At 40.5% G+C, this 22930-nt stretch overlaps 1 protein-coding gene across 2 annotated transcripts in view; it reads right to left on the reverse strand.

Moving 5' to 3' along the window:
• Positions 1 to 17075, reverse strand: part of KCNK10 (potassium two pore domain channel subfamily K member 10) — an 82537-nt gene extending 65462 nt beyond the window's left edge. Inside the window, exons 1-2 of one of the 2 annotated variants that reach the window (XM_009689831.2) lie at positions 16920 to 17075; positions 15942 to 15999 (exon numbers count right to left, since the gene is read on the reverse strand). In XM_009689831.2, coding sequence (XP_009688126.2) covers positions 15942 to 15999; positions 16920 to 17030 — 169 coding nt within the window. In that variant the 5' untranslated portion in view covers positions 17031 to 17075. Of the gene's footprint in view, positions 1 to 15941; positions 16000 to 16571; positions 16714 to 16919 lie in introns of those variants that run through there. The other variant, XM_068946737.1, reaches the window with a different exon arrangement.
• Positions 17076 to 22930: the final 5855 nt, after the last annotated feature.

Here is a 22930-nt window from a genome sequence, read left to right on the forward strand (position 1 = left end):
AATTCTTTCAACAACACAAGAACAGCAGCTCAAACAAACGCCACGCGTCTTTCAAAGCAGGGAAAGGAAAATCTCACAAAGAAATGTCTGCAGGACTAAAATCTATTTGGACTTAACCATACAAAAAGCAGAAAATCTCACTAAGCCAACAAATCTAATCCTATATCAGTTTCTTATATGTCCTGATTAATAACTACACAATTGTAACTATTCATTTCACACAGCGTAAACTCTTCAAAACAGTGGCTGTAATTTCACACAACAGCACTGTTTAAAATAAGAGTGTCCTTGTTCTGAATCTATTACAAATAGCAATAATTGTCACAGGTCACTGTCTTTCAAACCATTCTGGAAAAATCCAGCACTGGACAATGATCATTTTCCTTAGTCTTACATGTGAGGAATTCAAAAATATGTTTATGCTCCTTCTTGCAGGCAGATCCAATTTTCATCGAGATCTGCACAGAAACCAACTTCAAGCCAAGAAAAGGCAAGTAGCTCCACTAGCATAGTGCTATGCTAATTAATAGGACTAGCCTCTTAGCAGAAGACAGCATTTGCTTCAAAACAGTGCTGTATCAGACAGGTTTGAGTTCAGAGTTCGCTTAGGTCTGCCTGGCTCAAAGGGCAGAGTTTGACTCTAGCTGAATAAGACTGTGCAGGTATACTTTAGACAAAAATCAAATTGCTTAACAAAAGATCACATGACAAATGATGAGGTGAGAATAGAAATCCACTCTCTCGCTCCTGCGCATTTTAAGACCTATCAGAAAAGGGCCAGAAATTCCAATTTTGAACGTCTGTTCTTTATTTCTTTAATTTAACGTCCATTTTGAGGTTCTAAATAGACTTTCATACGACTGCATACAGTGAGCAACCACTAAAGATAAAGATACATTTTTCTTTCTTCAGGCTAATTGAAAATGGGAGCAAACTCTGAATGGCACATAAAAGGCTGATGTATTCAGCATCTTTCTCTGCTTCACTTATCACCCAAATATTGAATGATGACTAGATACTGACATGATTCATTGTAATTGAGTGTTAAGAGCATAGGAAAATAGAAGGAAAGGATGAGTTAGCAAACTTCAAGAGGCAAAATAGGGGGAATTTCAGTGGTTTCCTTAAACCAGTTTTGACTAATCTCGAATCTTGGCTCATACTACAGTTAATCAAACTCCAACACATACTCAAATGTCATTTGCCCATGACACAAAATGTTTGAGTATCAATGCAGTCATCTTTTCAATATGGCACTTACATTTTCACCGCAACTTTCCAAGTAGTGGTCTTAATACAAAGGAAAAGTGTTGTTTAGACTAAGTGCAGAAATATGAACTGTAATCTCACAAACTAAAATAAGACACCGGCTAACCAAAGATAGTCATGAATTGTTCCCAGGATTCCTTAAGAAAAGGGCAAGAAATAACTGATTAATCTATATCAAGGAAATAGTGGATAATATATCAGGAAAAAATTTAACTACAAGGATAGTTAAGGATGTGAACACCTATGGACATATTGAAATCTTCTTCACTGGAAGTTTATAAGAGCAGGACATACAATCCTCTGCCAGAAATCATTTAGGTCAATATTTTCAACATGTGCCCTGCATACCTCAAGGACCCATGAACAAATTCTAAGCTATCGGAGAAAGGCAACCAAGAAAAACAGCCTAATGTTGTAGGCTTTTATTCATCCTGCAGGGTCTGTAAAGAAACTGGAAAAATGTTAAGGGTATGAAATAAAAAAAGAATTCCGAGTCATTCATCTTGATTTTCTAGTCCTGACTCAAAGCAGGGAAACGATCTTGAAATTCTTTCCAGCCTTCCATTTCTACGTAAGATAGTCAAAATACATCTCACCATTCTCCTTTGCGTTAGTCATGCCAGAAGCCTGCAATAATCTTTCATGATTATCTAAATATCTCAAAGCATTTTTTAATAAAAGATAACTCCTGTTACACTAAGAAAAAATGATACTGTATGTATTCACAGTTTGTCTCATGTAAGCATCGCCACACACATGTTAGCAAATGGACTGAATTAAAAAGTAATTTTGAAAGTTGATTAAAACAAGGTCTTTGTCATATGTGCAATAAGCATGTACAATTGTCCTCAATGTATTAGCAAAGTTCAGCTTCTTTTAAGGGGCACGTTCTTTCCCACTACACATGAACAAAATGCTAGTCTATCTGTTACAAGACTAATAGATTATCATAAATCTTATTCCTTTCTTTTTTTGGTCATAAAGGAAAAATACAATACCCATGTGTAAGCTGCTCTCGCTGATTATTTACAAGAAGTTCCCGACAGATTCTGACCCAGCCTCAGTGCTGCCTAAACTGATGTTAGAACCCGCCTACAAACCTAAAATGGACTTCGCAAGAGTCAGGCTATTGTAAACACAGCCTTAGAGCTTCTGCATAATGAGGCTATGCAAATTGCAGGGAAAAAACCAGGAACTTCAAGGTTGGCTTGCACAGGTATCAGCAAGAACTTACGCACTGACATTAAAAAATCTCAGTAAAAGTCACAGTCACGGGATGCTGAGATACTTTCCCCTCCCTCCCCCCTCTCCCAACCACTGCAGTTTTTTAAGGCAGACATGACAGCTCACTGGTTGAAAGAGCGGATGTACTAGGCAGGGCATGAACTCCAGGAACAGCTGAAAGCATCTTCATTTTTTCTTTCTGGTTTGGCTTCTGGACAGCAGTTCTGCGGGGTTCCTAGTTAACATTTACTGGCATTAACATGAAGATGCACTGCTACTGACACCACCTGTAACACTACTTACAAGAGCTGCCAAGTCCAGACGAATACTTGAGGGAGATTTGTCTTGTGCTGGAGTGAGATTGTACAGTGCTGGAGGGCAGTTCAGATTTTGTTTCCCTTGCTTTGCTTTCTCTCTCCCCTGACCTCTCTTCCACCCTGCCCTCCTCCAAATCCACCCATCTGTTCTTGTCCCTCACTTCCCTGCAATGCTGCTGGCAGCATGGAAGGCAGCATACCTGCAACTTGCTGGTCAGTTCCTCTTCTTGGCACTTTGCATTCATCTACCCTCCCCATCGCCTCTGACACTTGAGCCCACAGCAAAGAGCCAAGCACATGTTCACGTGTAACAGGACTCATCAATGAACTCCCCTCTCTGGCAAAGTACTTCAGGTACTGGAAAATGGAAAATACAGTAGAAGAGCATTGCAGTGAGGAGTAGGAAGAGTTGAGGGGAGCTTAGAAGTGATTGGCAGTGGCAAGTCCCTAATAAGGAGCCCTTCTGCTTCAAGAGTGGTGACTGTGTTTGTTCCAACACGCTCTCATTGGCAGCAGCTCTATCACCAGGTTTATGAATCTATTTATAGAGAAACTGAATACAGAGAAACCTAAGAAAAATTCTCATCTTTCCCTTTCCGAAATAAGACTGAAACTAATGGATCACTGCTAAAAACGTGTTTCCTTAGCCGTAGGTCAGTATTTCTTGGTCCTGCTAAAATTGGGACATCTAGTTCATCTGGATCTCTGCTCTGTCAGAAGTTAAATTGGAGAGAAACACTCTTGGCTCAAGACCTTTCGGTACAGAGATGACTTCAGGTTAAAGAGTTTCTGTCAGAAGAGATGAGAGCATGCCATTGTTTTTCCTCATTAGGTAATGTTTAGAAAAACATTCTTGTCCATAGGTTACAAGCCTCAAGCAGAAGTACTAAGGAAGAAACAGCTACTCTCTGGTTCTCTGCAGATTTCACCCTTAGACAAAGAGCAGACAGGTTGAGGCAGTGATGCTGCTGCTTATTCATAGACTTCCTTTTACAGACTTATAAAAAAAATCTTCATGGCACCATGACATGTTGTTGAGTGAAATGCATCTACTACATTTTCCTCTCCAGCAATTGCCTCAGGAATCTAGTAGTGTTTAGGAAGAGTTTGAATCTCCCGCTAGAAGACTTCAAGATGTTTTATTTCAGAGCGCTCGTAGGATGATGTTGGGTCAGAGTTTTAGCTACGTGTCCTGCTGCTAGAGTACCAGAACTGAGATCTTCATCTTCTAAATATCCCATTTCAAGGACTCAGAAGAAATTCAGATAATGGTCTCAGGGCCAGGCTAGCCAGTGAAGCAAACCTAAGTCTTGCAACAATTTAACATAAGAAGGCCAAGGTACAAAAGGAAGAACATTCTTACTGACAGCGACCTAGTGGTAAAATGAGCAAACAGGAGACAAACAACAAAGCAAAGATTCATGCTGGCCTCCACAGCAGGAAGCTATCTGATATCCATATAAAATATGATTGATAGTGGCTGTCTGCCAGGGGTGCAGCTTAACAGTGCAGTGTAGGAATCTCTTGATAGCCTCACAATCATGTGAAGGGGGACTACAGTAACACCACCGAGCATATTATAGACTGGAACTGTGAGAGGCCAACGCATCACTCAGCCAGGGCAGCACAGTATCTCTTGCAGAACTCCCTTAGGTTAATAGCCAAGGAATAGACCTTTCACATATGGGTAAGGCCAGAAAACATCTGAAAAATGACAATAACCTCCAAATCTAGAATAAGAATAGAGCTTCAGTACTAATTGCGTCCCTTCAAAGATTTCTTGGAGCATCCTTAAGGACATATATACACATTACTGACCATACCTAAAGAGTTCACACTTACACTATTTTATATGAAGGAAAAGCAAGAATTTTTACAGTGGCAACAGTATCCAGTCTGGCTAATGATCTGAATGTACACAAAAAATATTTTGAATTCCAGCAAATTTCGGTATTGATCCACTACTTCAACTATTGGTAATTTCTCAAATTCTCTGTGCAACAGCAATAGGAATGGTTCTTTTACCATGTGGTAATGAACAGAAATCTTGCAAGAAGTACACTAACTGGGAGATTTTTGAGTTCACTGGAGCTACGCTAATTGCATTTACTGGGAATCCAGATTATTTAGACAGTCTCAAATTCCTACACATAGTAAGTGAGCCTTAGTTAAAGTAAATAAAGTCTTTTCTACGCTTTTAAAATTTATTCTGGAATAGGACAGAGAATATATGTAACACAAGCTATTTAAAAATGACTCTGTACAGGAAAGACTTACATAAGAAGGAGGGAGCTACTGTTTTAAATGCACTTTTTCATTCCTATTTGTTCTTATTCTTAATTCTTCGTAACACATACATTTTTCTTTTACGCTTTTGGTAAGTAAGTTGCATTAGTAGAGAGGCCACAGTCAGAATGATTTACCTTTCTAGTTTGCTTGTAAGACAATAAAAAGAGACTCCAGACTCATTATGCTGCACATGGCAGTATATCATATACAGAAGACACGAAACAGTGTCACTGAGAAGCTGGTCAGGCACACAGAGCTTCATGTCAATGCCAGCCTGATTCAGGCTGCACAGTTAAGCTAGCTTGGAGGCTGTTACATAGTATACTACTTCAGGTAGTAATGTAGAAATGCAATTATAATGAGAACTATGACAAAACTTTATAGCCACATAAGCATGGCATCTGCTGATATCACATAGCTTCTAACATCTCACAGCACCTCACAGTGTTGCCATACTGCATTACGGATATGGAGCTACAAGCTCTCACAGATCAGACTTAAGAAAGACACAACTGCGACCGTCTAGTCAACTTTGCCCACAGTTAAACTTCACCTAAGCAAGGTATGTCAGCACAGTGGGTGCAGGTGGGTGTGAACTCATTCACCTGCCTGCACTCAGAGCCAGCGAAAAACCATGAAATCACTGCTAACAATGCCAAGCTCAAAGTAATATTTTATAACTTACTTTCAATAGAGATGCACTAACCATGACTGCCTAACTTCTTGTAATTTCAAAGCATGAACAGATTGAGAATGAATCCACCAGGAAAGACTGGCAGACCTAACCTAAATCCTCCTACTGAGAACCTACCTAAAGCCATTTGGGCTAAAGTTCAAAATATGAGCAGGAACATCCCCTAGTTCAGTTCTTCCCTCTACTGTGATTTGGAATGCAATTCATTAGAGTCAATACAGATGTGGTCAAATCAGTCAGTCGAGCCTGGAGAGTGATTCTGCTCACCCTAAGGTAGACATCTACTGAAATAGTTCGCCAGGCTCCACCAACTATATTTGCTTAGATTTCCACTAGCCATAGTCTTTAGAAACTTAGGATACTTCTCCATTTTGTTTAGATACCTACCTGTATTTAGGTATTTTATTCTCAAAATAAGTCTCACTCAAATGGCTTAAACTATCTAGTGCCATATGAGAGGCCTTAGGATATCCTGCTCGGCCTTCAGCGGTTGAACTTCAGAAGCGTAGAGGTCTCCCTTATGTCCTTTATCACACAAGCCCTGTGCAGACGTCTCAGCTGCCTTACAATCTCTGCCTACTTCTACACAACTAAATCAACAAACAGAGTCTGGCAGCAATGAGCGATTCAGGTCTCACACTGCATATCCATACATCATTGTAACCAAGTAATGAACCCTGCTTCTCATGAAGGCAAATTAGTGTGGTGGTTGTAGCATCATAAAGAGGTAGTTTTGGTTTTATTTTTGTAGCTGTCATGACTGCTGCTAACCAAGATTACCCTGCATCTCCCATTCCTGTGCAATCCAAACTTAGCAGTCTTGACATTTAAATAATCAGTGATGGATCTGAGTTAACCGAGAGCAATGTCTTTGAGATATATGAACTGCTCCCCTCATTTCAGCTGGGAGATTCTGCAGTACCATTTCTTTTATAATTATTTCATCACTGAGGTTTTTCACCTTTAGTAGCTACTGACTTTCTTTTTTTTTTTCTTTTAAAATGAAAAGTTGAAATATGGGAGGATAAATCCCCTGGCAAGCTGTCAGTTTGTATTTGCTATTCTAAAACCATACCAGTACTATTATATTGCAGTATTGGGTAAGAAAGAAATAGTCTAAGCACCCTTTTACCACACATCATTGAATCTTAGGAATCTTGGTGGCACATGTTTAAGGTCTTCCAAAACCACTATCCAGTAAAGTCAGCAACATGTTGTTTCTGCCTCCTAGGGAAGAAAAGATGAGTCAGCCCTGCTGAGATATGAACATATGGCTCTAACAAATCTAGGTACCCAAAGCATGATGTTTAAAACACTGAGATGATCCTCTAGGATAGTAATTCCAAAATAACTTGTACTGCTTTATAAGAAAATGCTTTTTTAGGATGTTAACTTTTGTTACCCCCTAGTAGTTACACTGTCTATTGCCTTCAGCAAATAATGGTCACAGCCAGTCAAGCATCATCTAGAAAGACAGAGATCTGAAGCAAATTAAATATCTATTCAATGCATCTCTTTGAGGGCAGAATGAGGAACAAACTGAAGAAATATGACCATAATTCTCCTATAAAGGGTTAGCCAAGTAAACAGATCATCATCTATGAATATATTTACTTTATTAGATGAAGATATTTTGTAATATGTCCATAAGATTACTTACAATCGTTTTTAAACTGCGCTGTGGTTTTGCTCAGAGAGGAACATCCCCATACATGCCTGAGGAGCGAATAGACAACATAAAGATTCTTCTTCTTTTTCTCAATATGCCTTAGGTTAGGTGCCTACTTCTAAAAGGTAGAACATTATGCACTTGAAAAAAGTGAATTTTTCTTATAAGCAACCAAACTTGTCTTCATACCCACCCAGTTTTTTTTCAGAACATTTACAGCCAGGCCACAGGGACATTCTCCTCATTCTGCATGTTCTGCATCTCTGGCAGCAGGTCGGACTGTTTCACGCTTTGGGCCCCTATTCTTTTGTCGTCTCTATTACTTGAAGTAACTTTCCTTTCTCTTCTTGTTAGGTCTCAATTTCTCTTCAAATCTCCTCTTAAATTTCAAAGAGTAAACTGAAACCAAACGCCCATATCTAACTATGTTGGGACTTTCAAGAAAATCTGAATTCAGATCCAGACTTTGCAGCTGGACCCCAGATCCAAAGAACAACAAATTTCAATCCCCATTTTATATGTCATGCCCTCATTACAACTCCAGCTTGCAGCCCAGGTCTTTTAAAAACAGAAAAATGAAATGAAGACAGCCCTGTGCATTCTCTTCCGTCTTTTTTTTTCCCTACCTAACTTTTGATAACAGATTCTATCATCCTACTGGCTTTCATTTCCACCTCCAACAAGACATGTCCAAACTGAAATTTGCACCCTAACCTCAAAATCTTACTAGTGATCTCCTATGCTCATATACTGGGACATGTGAATGACAGATAATACATGCATTTGGGATTTAACTAATCTGAAATGATTGCTTAAGATTTTTGTCAATAATAACATTTGTAATAGCAAGAGAATTTTATCAGCAGTTAAAGGAAAGGATGGAATCTGAATTCTTGGTCTTGGCATTCCCAGACCAAGGAAATATGCACTAAACTCTGTGGTTCATAAACATGGTAAGACATTCACAGTTCACTTTTGAAATATTATTTTCTTTAAATATTCTGAATTAAAATCTGATTGTATGCTGATTGTAACCGTGAAAAGCAGGCCACAAACTACATTGGCGGAACAACAGTGGACCATGGACCAACATGGACTAGCACTACCACTCTGAAGTACAATGGTATATGATATGTGTTGTTCTCATTTGTTGTTTTATCTTGTTCATATAACTAGTGAGAACTGCATTGCAGTTTACAAAAGTCAGCAAGTTCATCTTAGAGCATAGTTTTCATTATAGCTAAAGTATTTTTATATATATTTTATATAGACAAACACTAGAAGTATAAACAACGTCTCAGAGACTAGAATATGAGCAGCCTATGTGACAAATGCCAGGTTCCAAGATGTTTTCAGCTTCTTACAGAAAACAAAAGCAAAAAAGAAGCACTGCTATAAAAAGATGTCAGAAAAGGTTGTATTTAGCCCTTCCCTGAATGTAATTTCTTTCCATAAAAATGCTATGAAAAAAAGAGATAAGTGCTCAGCATTTATATTTTCTGCTTTGGTTTTTGCTACTACACTGAGACTATTACAAAATAAAAGTTAAACATTCCTATTACACTGAATTCCGTAATACTGTACCTACTGAATCTTAATGTGTCTGTTACCCTTTCTTACCTTGGTTTCCTCATTGTTCCCTCCCCCTTTCACTCCATATACTTGCCCTATCTGCAATATAACGTTGAGTATATCCGTTCTTCCAGTGATTCCAGACATTCCTTTACTCTTAACTCAGTAAAGCTGTGGGGACAACACAGTACTGATACTTTTCTCATGCTGCTCCCAATGAAGTGAGAGGTAAAATTTGCAGCTCCAGATTCTATCAGGAGAACAAGATTTAAATGGTATTACCATATATATGCACCCTTCTGTCTGGAGCTGATATACTCCATACACTAGCTAGATAAACCCACATCAATTCCAAAAGCTGAACCAAAAGCTCTCCAATTACAAGTGATATCATATATCTTTCACCTACAGCATAGACCCAAAAGCAAACTCCATCCCTTCAGGACGGCATCATACAGTTTTCAAGAGTTGTCCAAAAGCCTATTAATGGATTACTCTTGTACGTATATGGCAAAAATAGCACTGATATTCTTCACTGAAATGATAATTCTGTCTTAACTTCTCCAAATGATAATTTTACTGCTCTCTCTGTCTTAGACTTCCAGCTTCATACAGCTTTTGATTTGTTTAATCCCTTTTTTCTCACAATATGGACGCTATCTTAATGATATCCTACTCTTCTTCCTTCTCACCTAGACTAGAGTTCAATCTTTCCTCACTATTACTATTAAGAAAGCCTCTGTACAGTCTTGTACTCTGCCTCTGCTTTACTACTAATTTTTATTTTCTGATTCCTTAATTTTTCAATTTCTAGCTCATCCTAAAGATGACAATGATTAAGCTAATAGCCCTCTGCTCTCTTTCTCTCTGCTAATCTAGTCTTATATTCCTATCTCCTACCATACTATGGTCCACAGTCTTCATCTGCCTCACAGGCAAGTTCCTCAGAGCCTTTAGTAAAGCTTTGATTTCTTCATTTTCTTTTATTTGTTCTCCATATTCTTCTAGTTTTCCTGCCTTACTGTATTTTTCAGTATTGGCTGTTCACAACATTCTGCAATTTATACTTGCAAAAGTGCCCTCCAGTTTATGTGATCTCTATGCTCTGTCAAATTTCTCTTTAAAATCAACTTTTTATAGGTGTTCTGCAATCTCTGCTGATCAGGCACAGCATAGCCCTGACCTGTTAGATGGTGCAGTGGCAAGTAGGATTTTGTGATTCAACTATTAAGTGCTCTATAACCTGCCTTCCTTTGCTGGGATCAGAGCTACTTCTTTACACATCATAGCTTTCCACAGCAAAGTCTTCTTACACTGAGCTACTAAGAATTGACTTTTTAGTGCAAAAAGATATAAGTTATCTAGCCCACAAGTTCCATGAAATTCTAAAAAAAGAGTCTTGTCCAGCACTAGAGAGCCGAAAAGGGTAACGGAAGACAAAAAATCTGCACGCAAAATCTAATGGGATCATTGCTATAAAACAAATACTGACTATGCCTGTCAGGGAACACGCATGCAAAACACACAGCAAACTGTACATTCATCGGGATCTATAGGAAAACTGCATAAATTAGAATGTGTCTCAAATTAAACTCTTTGCCTTCCTAATGTGAATAAGGCTATTAATTGCAATGATCCTGCTCACATGATTAAGGCAAGTGGGCACTGTGTTTATAATTGGTAGAGACAAAAAGGTTATAATTTATAAGGGGAAGTTTAGGAGCATCATAGCGCCCCTCAGAAGCATTTGCTGGCATAGCTTGCACACCACTCTATAAAAGAGGAAGGCTGCATGGCTAAATACACGCTTTTGGGGCCTGAAATGAATCACAGTTGCACTCTGTCCTATAAAATACAAATACACCTCCTCTTTTAATATATTTTCTTGAAAACAAAAGACAGAAATGAACATCCCCATCCTGTTCACCTATGCCTTTATAATACAGTTTGCCTTCTGCATTGGCCTCTTTGACATTAAAGCATAGGAAAAAAACAGCAACTGGAGCAGTTTGTAACAGTGTAGCAAGTACCAGCATACTGAGTAGTCAATACTGAAGATTTCTTTGAGCAAGCAGCCATCAAGAGATGATCCAATTCTGATATCTGCATGAAAGCACCCTAGATCAGCTCAGTTGCCCCACATGTAGGTGTCCAGGGCCACCTGAGGTGTCTCAGTGAAGTGAGAAATCCCATGGCAGGTGACATAGGACCTGTGGAAGACTTGTGGCCCTCTGGAGCGGCAGCTGGGGAATATAAAACGGCTCCAGATACCTCTAACGGCAAACTCAGTTGAGTCCTCAGTATCTGTAAAGATGTGTAAGTAATATTAGCTTCCTCTAGTTGTAAAGTGCTGAGATAACCTCATTTCTTAAATGATGTGATGTGTGTATGAAGACAGAGGCTATTTTGCTCCCTCCAAATTGTTTTAGCATTTGATTGCAATACATATGTTCTTCTTTCAGTAGCAGATCTTAGATTGCTCTAAACAAGTTAATTATATTTCACAACACCCTTGTGCATTAGGGAAGTATTAATATTCTCATTCTGCAGTCAGGGAAAAAGGGAGGAACAGACAGGTTAAGTGACTCACTGAAGGTTAAACATTAAGTCACTGGCAGAATCTGAGGAGGAACTCCTGACTCTCAACCACAGCTCGAATTCCCCACAGACCACTAACTCCTACACTAAATATAAGGATGATAATAAATGTGTGATTTTAGAGCCCCAAACTGCAGAAAACAATCCTACACAAAAGACATCTTTGTGATAGATGTCAGGTAGTTGTATCAAAGCTTCAGAGCTTTGAAATTCCACAGGTTTTGACAGCTCATATCACTAAAGTGACAGCATCAAACTACAGGCTCGAAGGATGGACTAGGACCTCCTGAACGTGTTATCAGAGCAGCTTAAAATTGAGCTCCCTCATCTGCCTGCTAAAAGGATCATGAAGATAAACATACCTTCCTTGGAAAGGACATCTTGCTATCACCCTGCAAGACATTCATGCTTAGGGATAATTTCTGAGCATATTGGAAAGTGTCCTATCTACCCTTCTTCAAGCCAAGGAAATTCCTCTTAGACAAATAAGACAAATTACAGTAATATATTCACTTTAGAAAATCAGCTCTTTAAAGGAACACTTTCAAGGCTATTTTCATACCATCTTAAAGTGTTCTTAAAACTATCTTTTACCAATGCATGCGCAAGCTGGAGCTTAGCTCCAGTACATGTGTTATTCCAGAGTCACTTTTCTCCCAAGAAACAGCAATTTTAAGCAAATAACAAGATAATAAGTAGAAATAATTTGATATTGCTGTAATATCCAGATGTCTCAGTCAGGATGAGGGACTTAATGTGTTTCAGGTTCTGTATAAAAATATATGTGCAAAGAGTTTATAAACTAATTTAAACGAGGACAACAGGTTGGTTTAACAAACAGCAGGAGGAGCGTGGGTAAGAGGAAGGATGAGAAGAACAATTACAAGAGTTAACATCTTCATGGGCTGCTGTAAATCCAACCTTAAATTCAGAGGCAGTTAGATGGGAAATCGTGTGATGTATGAAACTAAAAACTGGATCTTTCTCTAATTTCAGTGAATGTTAGATTGCCTGAATTGTCTCAAATGAGAGAAGCAAAAATAAATGATCGGTAGATCAAATGTTTTATGACTATATAAACCCAGACTGATTCCAACACCAACACAAACAGCAGCCTTTTTTTCAGTGTGAGATCCTATACCTTACTCAGTGTACCCCACTCTCCCTAAAATGACTACATTCTTGAGATGCCTGTTTGTTTTTTCTAACTCATTTATTACCTGATTCACTCACTGTACATGATTACTACGTAGACTGTTATACTCGTTTTAATCAATATAAAGGAGATTCTAGGATAGCTTTCATATTAGAATGCTAGGGACAAATTCATTGACTTTTGGGATGGAGTTTGATCAGTTTATGAATGGGATTATATAGTTTGATTGCGTGGGATAGTAGGGGACATAACTGTACAGGTTTATGAAATATTTGGTTTATCTAGAAAACACACAGAACTTATACAGGGACAGTACAAATATCCGAGATGAGTGGGTACTATACGACAAGATAAAAGCACATTTCAGTCTCCATGCCCTATTCATTCCAGTCTAGCGGCTGAGAAATCAACCTCCAATTAGCTGTCTGTCAGACACAATCCCTCATGTCAATTCTCCTCCTTTAAACGTGTTCTCTCCACAAAGCCTTTCTATGCTGTATTGATCTTTGCTGATGTGAATTGAGAATACCAGTTTTATGCAAGAAACCATCAGGCTCAAATCTATTTATCTATCGAAATATTTATAGTACTGCGATTATTCTGGAATTTGAGCATAAATTCATTTCAGTGATGCCATTCTAACCTGGGTTCAAATCAGCGACATCATTAGTCCCAAGCCAGCCATATCTCCATAACGAAATCCATGGCCTTTAGAAAATGTATTCCTATGTGTTCCTAGAAAATATTGCCTGGAATAATCTAATCTAAAACCACCTTTAAAGATACCATAGGTCTCTTTTACATCTCCAAACTGCTGCCTTCCTTACCAAAAACATCAGCTGATATACTTGAGCTACTGTTGGTACAGGTCAGCACGCTTCATATTAGATAAAACTGTGGAAACCACTGGTTCTCTGTCTGACAACCAGAACAGTGCACTATCATAGTATCACACAATACACAGTGGAATGACCCTGCTATCTGAGGGTGAGCATTAACTAGACACGAGTCCTGCTTTTAAGAATTAGGACTGCTTCTATCCTTGTACTGCCAGATTTCTACATGTGGATCTTTGTATCTCTCTTCAGTTCTTAACTCCAAAGATATCATAAACTATAAGAAATGGAACAGCATTCTTCACATGTACATGTAGAACAAACTATATATGATTGTAAAACAAATTCATTTTAGGGTTCTTAGTATTTTTGTGTAGATCTTTGCTAACATTTATATCTATGTAAATACACTCTTATTTCAAAAAAAATGGAACTCTGATCTACTATATGTCTTCTACCCACACCACTAATTCTTCAGTGGAACTATGTGCATATAATGTCATAGGACTGTTCATATATGGATTAAAGGACTGGACCTTAGAAAACTTTTCCTTACCAATTTGCCTTGTCCATGCCACTGATTTTTATCTATTTCCTGAGTCCCTCAGAGAATTAGAAATTAACATTTTTTGCTTCCTTCCTGGCTATACATTAGCACCCTTGCTGCTCAGATAATGAAGTCAATACACTGAGGGGAAATAACAGGCAGGATTCTGCAGTCCTTAGCAAGGATTTATCCCAGTAGAAAGGAAACCTGCTGCGTTTGAGGTGTTTTATGTGTTTCAGTACACTGAGGTTTCAGATACATTAGTAGATTGTGACCAACCACCTGTTGGATCCTTCAGAGCTGATTGCCAAGCGTAGGAGCAATATACAGAATGCTATCAGTACAGGCAGGAAAGGGGAAAGAGAGAAAACAGCTTTTTTTCAGTAAAAGGCTTTTTGCAATACATAACATGAAGTAGAACGAAGCAACAGCAAACATGAATTCACAAAAGCACCTAGGAAGAGCAAATTTTCACCATGCAGAATTTTGACTGTAAGTATAAGGAATATAGAGTTACTAAAATCATCAAATCTCTGTTAGCACCACTGCCCATGTGCTCATTGTGAAGCGGAGGGTGGAGGAGGCTTACATGTCGATTTCAGCCTTCACCTAATTAAAGCTGTAGTAAGGCTTAAACTAAAGCTTAATTGTGCATACTATTCAAATACTACATCAGATCCGCTCAGCAGAAAGATGTGTATCCTGCTATATTCCTTCTATGCCAGAAGAAACTGTTTGCAATATTTCATGTTGTAGATACCAGGGTAGGGAGGATGACAGACACACTGACCGCTATAACCAAACCTGCGGAATAAAAGTGAATAATCAAAGCCCATGCTAACATCCTGCAATCACTGCTGAACAGCAACTGGCTGCCAGCAGTTCTGCTGCAAACCTGAGCGTATGGCTTCCAACTTGTTCTGCTCTTGTACCAATGTACAGAAATATGACACACCAGTATACAAAGTGCTGGGGGGCGGGGGGGAGGGCTAAGTCACTTCTTCTGTAGGTTGCATTTGAACCTTCTCCCCATGCCAGAAAAGGAGAATATTTCATTGAATCATTTTACTGAAAACTACTGCACTGGCGTAAATCTCCTTCCACCATCACACAAACACACTCCCCAAGACAGATTCCACACCTAACTATAGAGTTAATCAAACCACCCACTTGGGCTGATGAATTATAATAGGACAGAGTAAAGAACCTAAAGGTCCCTTTGGGCTCCATTATTTAACATATATCTTTTGCATTGCCCACACTACAGGTTATATTGCAGCAGCATTTTGCTCCGGTTACTTGCCAACAGACATTTGCCATCAAGAAGCTCTGAGCAAGCAGTCACATCTGTGTCCACTCCTATACCACCCGTTTAGCAGAGACAATGATCACTAGAAACAACAAAGGAGCCACAGATAAAACAAAACAAACAATGCTCTGAGCCAGAGATCACAGCCATCCCAGGCAAGTTTGCCATGGAAATATTCAAGAAAAAGGGAGGGGAGGGAAGACAATCATCAGATATAGAGCTATAAAACTTACATCTGAAACAGGTTTTACCTACACACCCACCCAACCCCACATCTGAGGAGCATTTTCTAATGCACTGCTAGGACTGAGCAAAAAGATTGAGCAGTGCACATGGGAAGCAGACGAGCATCCAACGTCTCCTCCCGTCTGGAGTCAAATAGTCTGCTACGAGTCACTAGGCAAAAGGAATAATAATAATTGTTATTACTACAGTAATTATAGTAATAGAGAATCACCAACCTTGAGGATCCCAGTTCACCTGTTTTCTTGGAGTCTCGATTGGAAATTTCATCGCTTCCTTTTTGCACAGGGAGGAAAAAAAAATTAAATAAATTCCCAACCTTCCTGTCTCAATGCTGCAGTCAAACAAATTAATTTCAAATTATAGGGAGCCTGCGCTGTTTGAGGGAAACTGGTGGTTGCCAAGGAAAGAAATACACAAATAAATCAAGGAAGATGGGGAGGGGAGGAAAGGGGAGGGGAATGGAGGGTTTTGTACTGGGCAGATGAGGAGGGGTGCAGACACCCCAGCAGAGAGAGGTGAAGAGAAGAAGTGAGCACCAGAGAGGGTCTGGGGGGGAGCGGGGGGAGCAGGGACGGGGCAGCCGGAGATGGGCAGCAGGTCTGGGGTGCTGCAGGCTCTCGGGGAGGCTCCCAGCAGCTGGCTCGCCAGTCCACCTGCAGATGTGGGGCGGTGGGGTCCCCACTGCAGCCCAGTACCTCTGGCTGTGCCCACCTAAGGGGGCACCCAGGCTGGCGCGCCTGCAGGCTTGCAAAGGCCGGGGGAGCCAGCCAGCCCCCGCAGCTGATGGACGCCTCCCACACGCACACGCACTCTCCAGCCTCTGCCCCCCCCAAAAACGAGCCCACCTCAGCTCAGCCCCGGGCACTACAGGGGCAACAAAACTCAGCCATCCGGGGTGAGCTGCAGCGGCATGGCTGGGGAGAGGCTGAGGGAGCACCCCGGCTGAATGCAGCAGCAGCCAGGCTAGCGAGGAGAGCCGGAGAAAGAAGAGCAGGAGGAGGAGGAGGAGGAGGAGGAGGAGGGAGCCACCCTATAGCTTTGGAGGGAATTCATTGAGCCCCCTCTGCACTGGCTTAAAAAGGGGGTGGGGAGAGGAAGGTAGGGGAAGAAGCTGCGAGTCCCTTTGTAAGAGGAGGTCGCAGAGTGGGTGCTCTAGGGAGGGGAGGGAAGGGGAGGCTCCCACTGGTACTTACTGGGTATCCTTCCCTGGAGGAGGATGCAGGCTTGTTTGGCGGAGTTTGCAGCCAGAGACACGCTGGACTAGCTACTAGCAGCAGCAGCACATGGCAGGAGCAGAGCAGCATCCAGAGTCTCCGCAGCACAGGGGGAGGGGAAGGAAGGGCAGGGGACCGTCGAAGCCCAGGCACGGCGTGGGGCAGCAGCCCAGCCGCTGGCGCTGCGATCGGGCACCCTGCAAGCAAGACTCCTGCCCCTTTTCTCCCCGCGGGGGTTAAGGATAGCCTCCTGGCATCAAGGCAAACCCAGGCAGAGCTGAGAGATGTGGTCCGCCTGCAGGGAGGGGGTAGGAGGTCAAGGAGGGAGGCTCAAGGAGTGTCAGTGCCCTCCCAAGGTCTCAGGGGCTTTGGGGAAATGGAGGACATTTGGTTTCTCCGTTTGACCATTATCATCAGATGCTCGCTGTTTGCCAAGTCTGCATTCTTCCTCCTCTCCCTCCTGCTCCGGGTGATAATGCTTTCCTCCTTCAAGTCCAAAACAGGTTGGTATCAGTCTATGTCAGAAAGGTCTCCAGCTCAAGTCACAGTTTTGCCTCAGCTTCCCTCCCTTAGCCAGGAAAACAAAACCCCAGTCCCTCGGGGGACCTAAAGGAAGAGTGTGTGAGGTTAACCCTGTCCTGTCTCCTCTCTTTCACAGCGGAGACGAACTCATTGTGTGAAGGGGAACATTTGCTGCAGATGGGTTGAGGGAGAGACCCCAAAATTCGCATGAGTCCTGTGTCAGTGACCCACATCAGAATCAGCCTTGAGGTTAGGACCTTCTGAATTTTCAGGAAACAGAGTTGTAATCTAAACTTAGTCCCTAAGGCAATTTTTCCCCTGCTTTTGCCCCATATCTATTTTTTGCTTAGTTCCCCTCTCTGTCTATCTTCCTTCCCCATCTGTTGCTTGGATGCTAGTTAACTGCGAGAAAGGGTGAAATCTGCCCTGGTGAAAAAGGCAGCCTGAAGCGTTGTGGCTCTCCTCAGGAAACTCTTGCTCTGGACGTTAGGACACTGTTTTCATACCCACATTCAGGAGCTAAATAAATGCACACATCCATGCTTGTCCCCAGCCTTTGTTCAGCCTTAAGCAGGAAGGGCAAATCAGTATCAGCGGCTCCACTTTGATATGTTGGTGGTGTGCAATAATATAGTTTGAAGGAAGCAGAAGGAAGTAGTGCAGCAAGTTTTCTTGGGGGGAGGTGCTGGGTGTCTCTCCTTTTCCTAATCCAAGCACCCCTGTGGCTCTTGTTTTGTGCTGTACATGAGGAGGCGGGAGAGGCTGCTGTAAGGGAGGACATGGAGAGAATGATAATGAGCCTGCTCAGTCATACTTGAATTTGAGATGATTGCAATGATGACACCAGGAGTACAAAGTGTTTCCTCTGCAAGCAAACCATGATGCATTCTGAAGAGGCTTTGGGATTCCTGTTGATGTTACTTCTGCAAACTGAATGGAAACAAAATTGAGGGTAGATTTTGCTAATTGTGCTGATTGCTTGAATCATGACTGGGAAATCTTTTCATTATTCTAGCAACCAAGGAAGACTTTAAAAAAGACTTCTCGATCCAAAAAAAGGTCACTTATCAAACATGCATCAATAAAGGACTAATTACGTTACATATATATGTATTTAACTTTTTCTCAGCATTCAAAACTGTTTCCAGTTTACTGGCATCCTCCTTGTCCTTTACTGAGAAAAAACAACATACAGACACACATCACTCAGTCATGGTGACTATCAGCAACTGATGAAGTGGGTTTTGTCCTGCAGACATCTATCCACTGGGAACTCACCTGAGATCACCAAACTCAAACAGGCTTCTGAAAGGCCAACAGCATTTAATTTCTGCTAACATAAGCAGGAAATAAATATATAGCCTAGAGGTGAAATCTTCAGGTAGTTCATTACCAAGCCTCTGTAAAAAAAACAGATCCTGATCATTACTGTTTAAAGAAGAAGAATTTTCATGTGGCCATATGAATCTTTTATTATTAAACTGACCACAGGGAGACATCTCATATTTGTTTGACTTATAGTATCATAAAAATAGTAAGTTCATAATAATGACACTGCATCACATTCCTGTCTCTTGCACCTTCTTAATGTTCCCTTACTCCCCAAAAGTATCTGTAAGCTCTACACAAATGTTTGCCCTGGCTCCAGCTGTATGGTTTAAAAATCACGTGGCAAATGAGTTTTGCTCTTTTAAGAATCAGCTACAGAAACTCATGATATCATACTATTGTTTTGCAATTTTTTACTATGTTATGATCATGGAAATCGTGCTCAATTATTTCAATGCCTTAGACTTGCATTTTTTATCCTGTGGGCCAATTTATTCCCAAAGTAACTCATTTAAAATCAATGGGGTTACTCCAGAGATGAATTTGGCACAATGAGTGCATCTTTCACAGACAGCACAGATGTTGCATAGAAACGTAAACTATTATCTTATGCAAATAAAAGGCCTTTCACCTCTCAGTGATGTGGAATTCTCATGATAGGGAGAACTGGTGCCTTTAAGCTGTAGTGTTTCAAGCTGTTATTCTATCAACTTTTATAAGCTAAGCAGATTCAGTGATGTTTAATGTTTAAATGAGAGACCACCAAGAAAAAACATAAATATAGCACGATCAATCTACTTTACTACTTGCATGAGAATTTTCAGAATCTGACTTCACATTAGTAATTTATCAAACTGATTTGTCTAAATTCTTTCTTTTTATTTATGACTCATTGTTCAAACTGAGTGTCCTCAGAGTTGGTGTTAGTTGAGAATCAGTGCCTCACAGAACTGGGCCTGTGACCATCACAATGTAACAGACAAGAGGCTTTCTATTTACAAGCAATCTCATTGACAGAATAATAAAATGCTAAGTGCCCTTTTACTGTTCATTAGTAATATGGCATGAGTGATTTAGAAGCTGCTCTGATATAACTCAAAGAAAGCTGCAGCAAAGCAGATGAATAAATAGAGCTTGTATCTACTTAAACCCAGTGAGCAGGAATGGAAAAATTCATCAACAGTACACAGAAATCACAAACTTGTATGTTGCATTTCTTGGATGCACCGAAGAGATGAGACTTGGTTAGATAGACCAAGACTGTGACAGTCTTTGTGTGATCACTTTGCAATATTCATGAATATAACCATTCAGTATATGGTTGCATATAGGGTTGTCTGAAAACTGTTAGTTCTGATTATGAAGATTACTCTTTGTTCAGTTTATTGCCACAGGTCTGCTCTTATTAACAGTCAGACCAGAGGAGCCAGAGGAACCCAAGTGAACTCCATTCCGTTCTTTATACTCTATCGACCTATCCTTTAGTATGATGAATTTGGACAGGATCCAGCGCAGAATCCTTTTATTGTTCTTTATTCTCTAGGAAGCCTTACGTCTAGGAAGACCTTTCTAGCCTTCTGTCTAGGCTAACCTGAAAAACTTTTAACTTTGCCAGGATGGTTTTCAGAAACTATAGCGCAACTAGGAATCAAGATGTCAACTAAGTAAGAATCAGGACTACTATGCACTATGCAGTGCAAGAAAAAACAAGCAAAAACAACCTACTATTTTTATTAAGTATTTTACAATATGAAGTTTCTTAGCAGTTGTTAAGTCTTAGTGTGCAAAGCTTGGTCTTCACTCATTCAAGGATGAATCCAGAGAAGAGTAAATACAATTCTTATTGCCAGAAATAGTTTCAGTGAAATCAGTAAGAATACTTGAGGCTACAACACCTCACTAATAGCCATTTCCATGGTAGTATCTTCTCAGACCTGACCTATTTGAGTTACAACAGCCTGTCTGCAGGTTCTTTGTCCAATGACACTAAGCAGAATACACTGCAGATCCTGTCTTTCACGTCCTAACATATTATTCATATTCCCAGTGCCACTATAAGCGACTGTCCCCTAAATGCTGGAACTGGAGAAGAGATACTTGGTTCATAGCCTGCAATCACCTTCTCATTCTCAGTTCTTTCCTGGTAACCATTCTTCCTTAGCCAGACTCAAGCTTTTAGACACTGGTTATATCAGTTCACTCCCTTTGTATGACCAGCAGGGACTGCAGTGGAGTAGATACCTCACATTTTAAAATCTGTCTGAAAAAAATAATGTATATGCCTATTATTAGCATAAATATATTAGCAATAGCATTTTTTCAGTAAAAGATCTGCCCTGTCAAAGGGTGATATTAACTCAAGCTGCATAGTATCGAGTCTGAACCCACTTACATATGTTTCACATTGGTTTAATTTGACTTCAGTACAATTACTCCTGAATCACAGTCATAGGAGAATTACAGTCTGGCCCTTAGTTTTTCCATGATGTCTCTGAAGAATCCTCATAAGATCAAAGGCTGATATCTGACAAAAATAGCAAGCCTATTTAATAAAAACAAGCCACAGCATTCATTTTATAGCAGTGCTTTCTCTTATCTAGTGTCATTTTCTTAAGATTTCTTACGAGATAGGTGTATGATGCTATACCTGAGCAGATTGATAACTGTCCTCTTTATTAAACAGGAAATTTGGGGTTGGCTTCCAGAGACACCGTTTCTTTGACATTCACGCTGCTCTCAGAGTCATGAAAGGAGGGGCACACGCAGAAGAGAGCCCAAGCAGTTGGTGGCTTTCAGGACCCTGGACAGTCGAAAGCTCCCCGAGAGGCCAGGGCAGAGCAGGGAGGTCTTGGGCTCTGCCTCGGGAGTTTTCTCTCCTCATGGCTCTCTGTTTAGATGTAACATCACACGGTCTAGGTCTGCCTGTCATCCTCAGTGAGTTTAAAATACTGCTACCTTAAAAGCTTTAGCTGTAGAGACATTGCAAACTGTTACAAAGTATATTAGTTTGTGTATATGTTTACTAATCTCGCTGAAACCGGAGGATCTAAGCGGATACAGTGGGAGCTCGTGAGAGGTTGAGAAATATACGATGCAAGAAACCATGGATCTGAGCCTTCTTGGGGCATGAGCTTCCTGGACCGATGCGCTCAAGTCTCATGTCTCTTATGAGAGTTTGGTCTGCCAAGGCAATGCTGTTTACAATATCCAGACTTCGTAAAATAACAAAGCAGCATACACAGGGAGAGAGTAGTACACAAAGTATCTGGACAGAGACAGTGGGTGAAAGGAGTGGATATGACGAACATACTGACAGAATTAGGGGCAGCTGAGGTATTGACTGAGGTAAAAAGAGAATGGGAGAAACTAAAAGCCTATAAAATGAATGAGGGATTGGAGAATAGATGGCCTTGAAATGAAAAGGGTAACGACAAGTGGGAGGGACACAGACTCTTTAGTTTGAAGGTAGAATGGGGGATAAGTGAGTGGAAGTGTTTAATGCACTACGGAAATATATTAAATCACAGCTGCATATATAGTAGTTACTGAAGGAGTAGTATAAAATTGCACCACTTGAGTAGATCAAGGAAAGTAGAACCAAATATTGTGGTTTTATGTATATTCTTTTTGCTCTAATGCTTGTTGTTTTAATGCCGTCAAATGTAAGGAATATATTTACTAAACTTTATAGTTAGAGCTGTGCAGGGATCCTGGGCAAGAATTCAGATTATTTTCTTTATTGCTGTTTAGCCTATGTCCTACATAATCTACAGGACTAGTAGGACTAATCCAGCCACGTGCAAGAATTAATATCCTGTATTCTCCCTGATCTTCCTTCCAGAAGACATGACAGCAACTGTATCAGCGAGTAGGGCAGAGGCTATACACCCAAGGGGATAATGCTGGTCTCAGAGGCAATGTCTCACCACCCATTTTATGGAAAACTTTCATCATTTGTTAGAATCAAGCATGCTACTAACTGCAGCTGTTCCCTTCAGAGCTTTTCCACACAGTATATGGTCTAAGCAGCCTATTAAATCCGAGGATTAATGCAACTATAAAAGAGTTAAAGTAGGGAGAAGCAGTCTGTGCAGATACCATTCACTTTGACCAGTCCTCCTGTAGCTTTCAGTCATGCT

This window comes from Struthio camelus, chromosome 5, assembly GCF_040807025.1.
Source record: "Struthio camelus isolate bStrCam1 chromosome 5, bStrCam1.hap1, whole genome shotgun sequence".
NCBI lineage: Eukaryota > Metazoa > Chordata > Aves > Struthioniformes > Struthionidae > Struthio > Struthio camelus.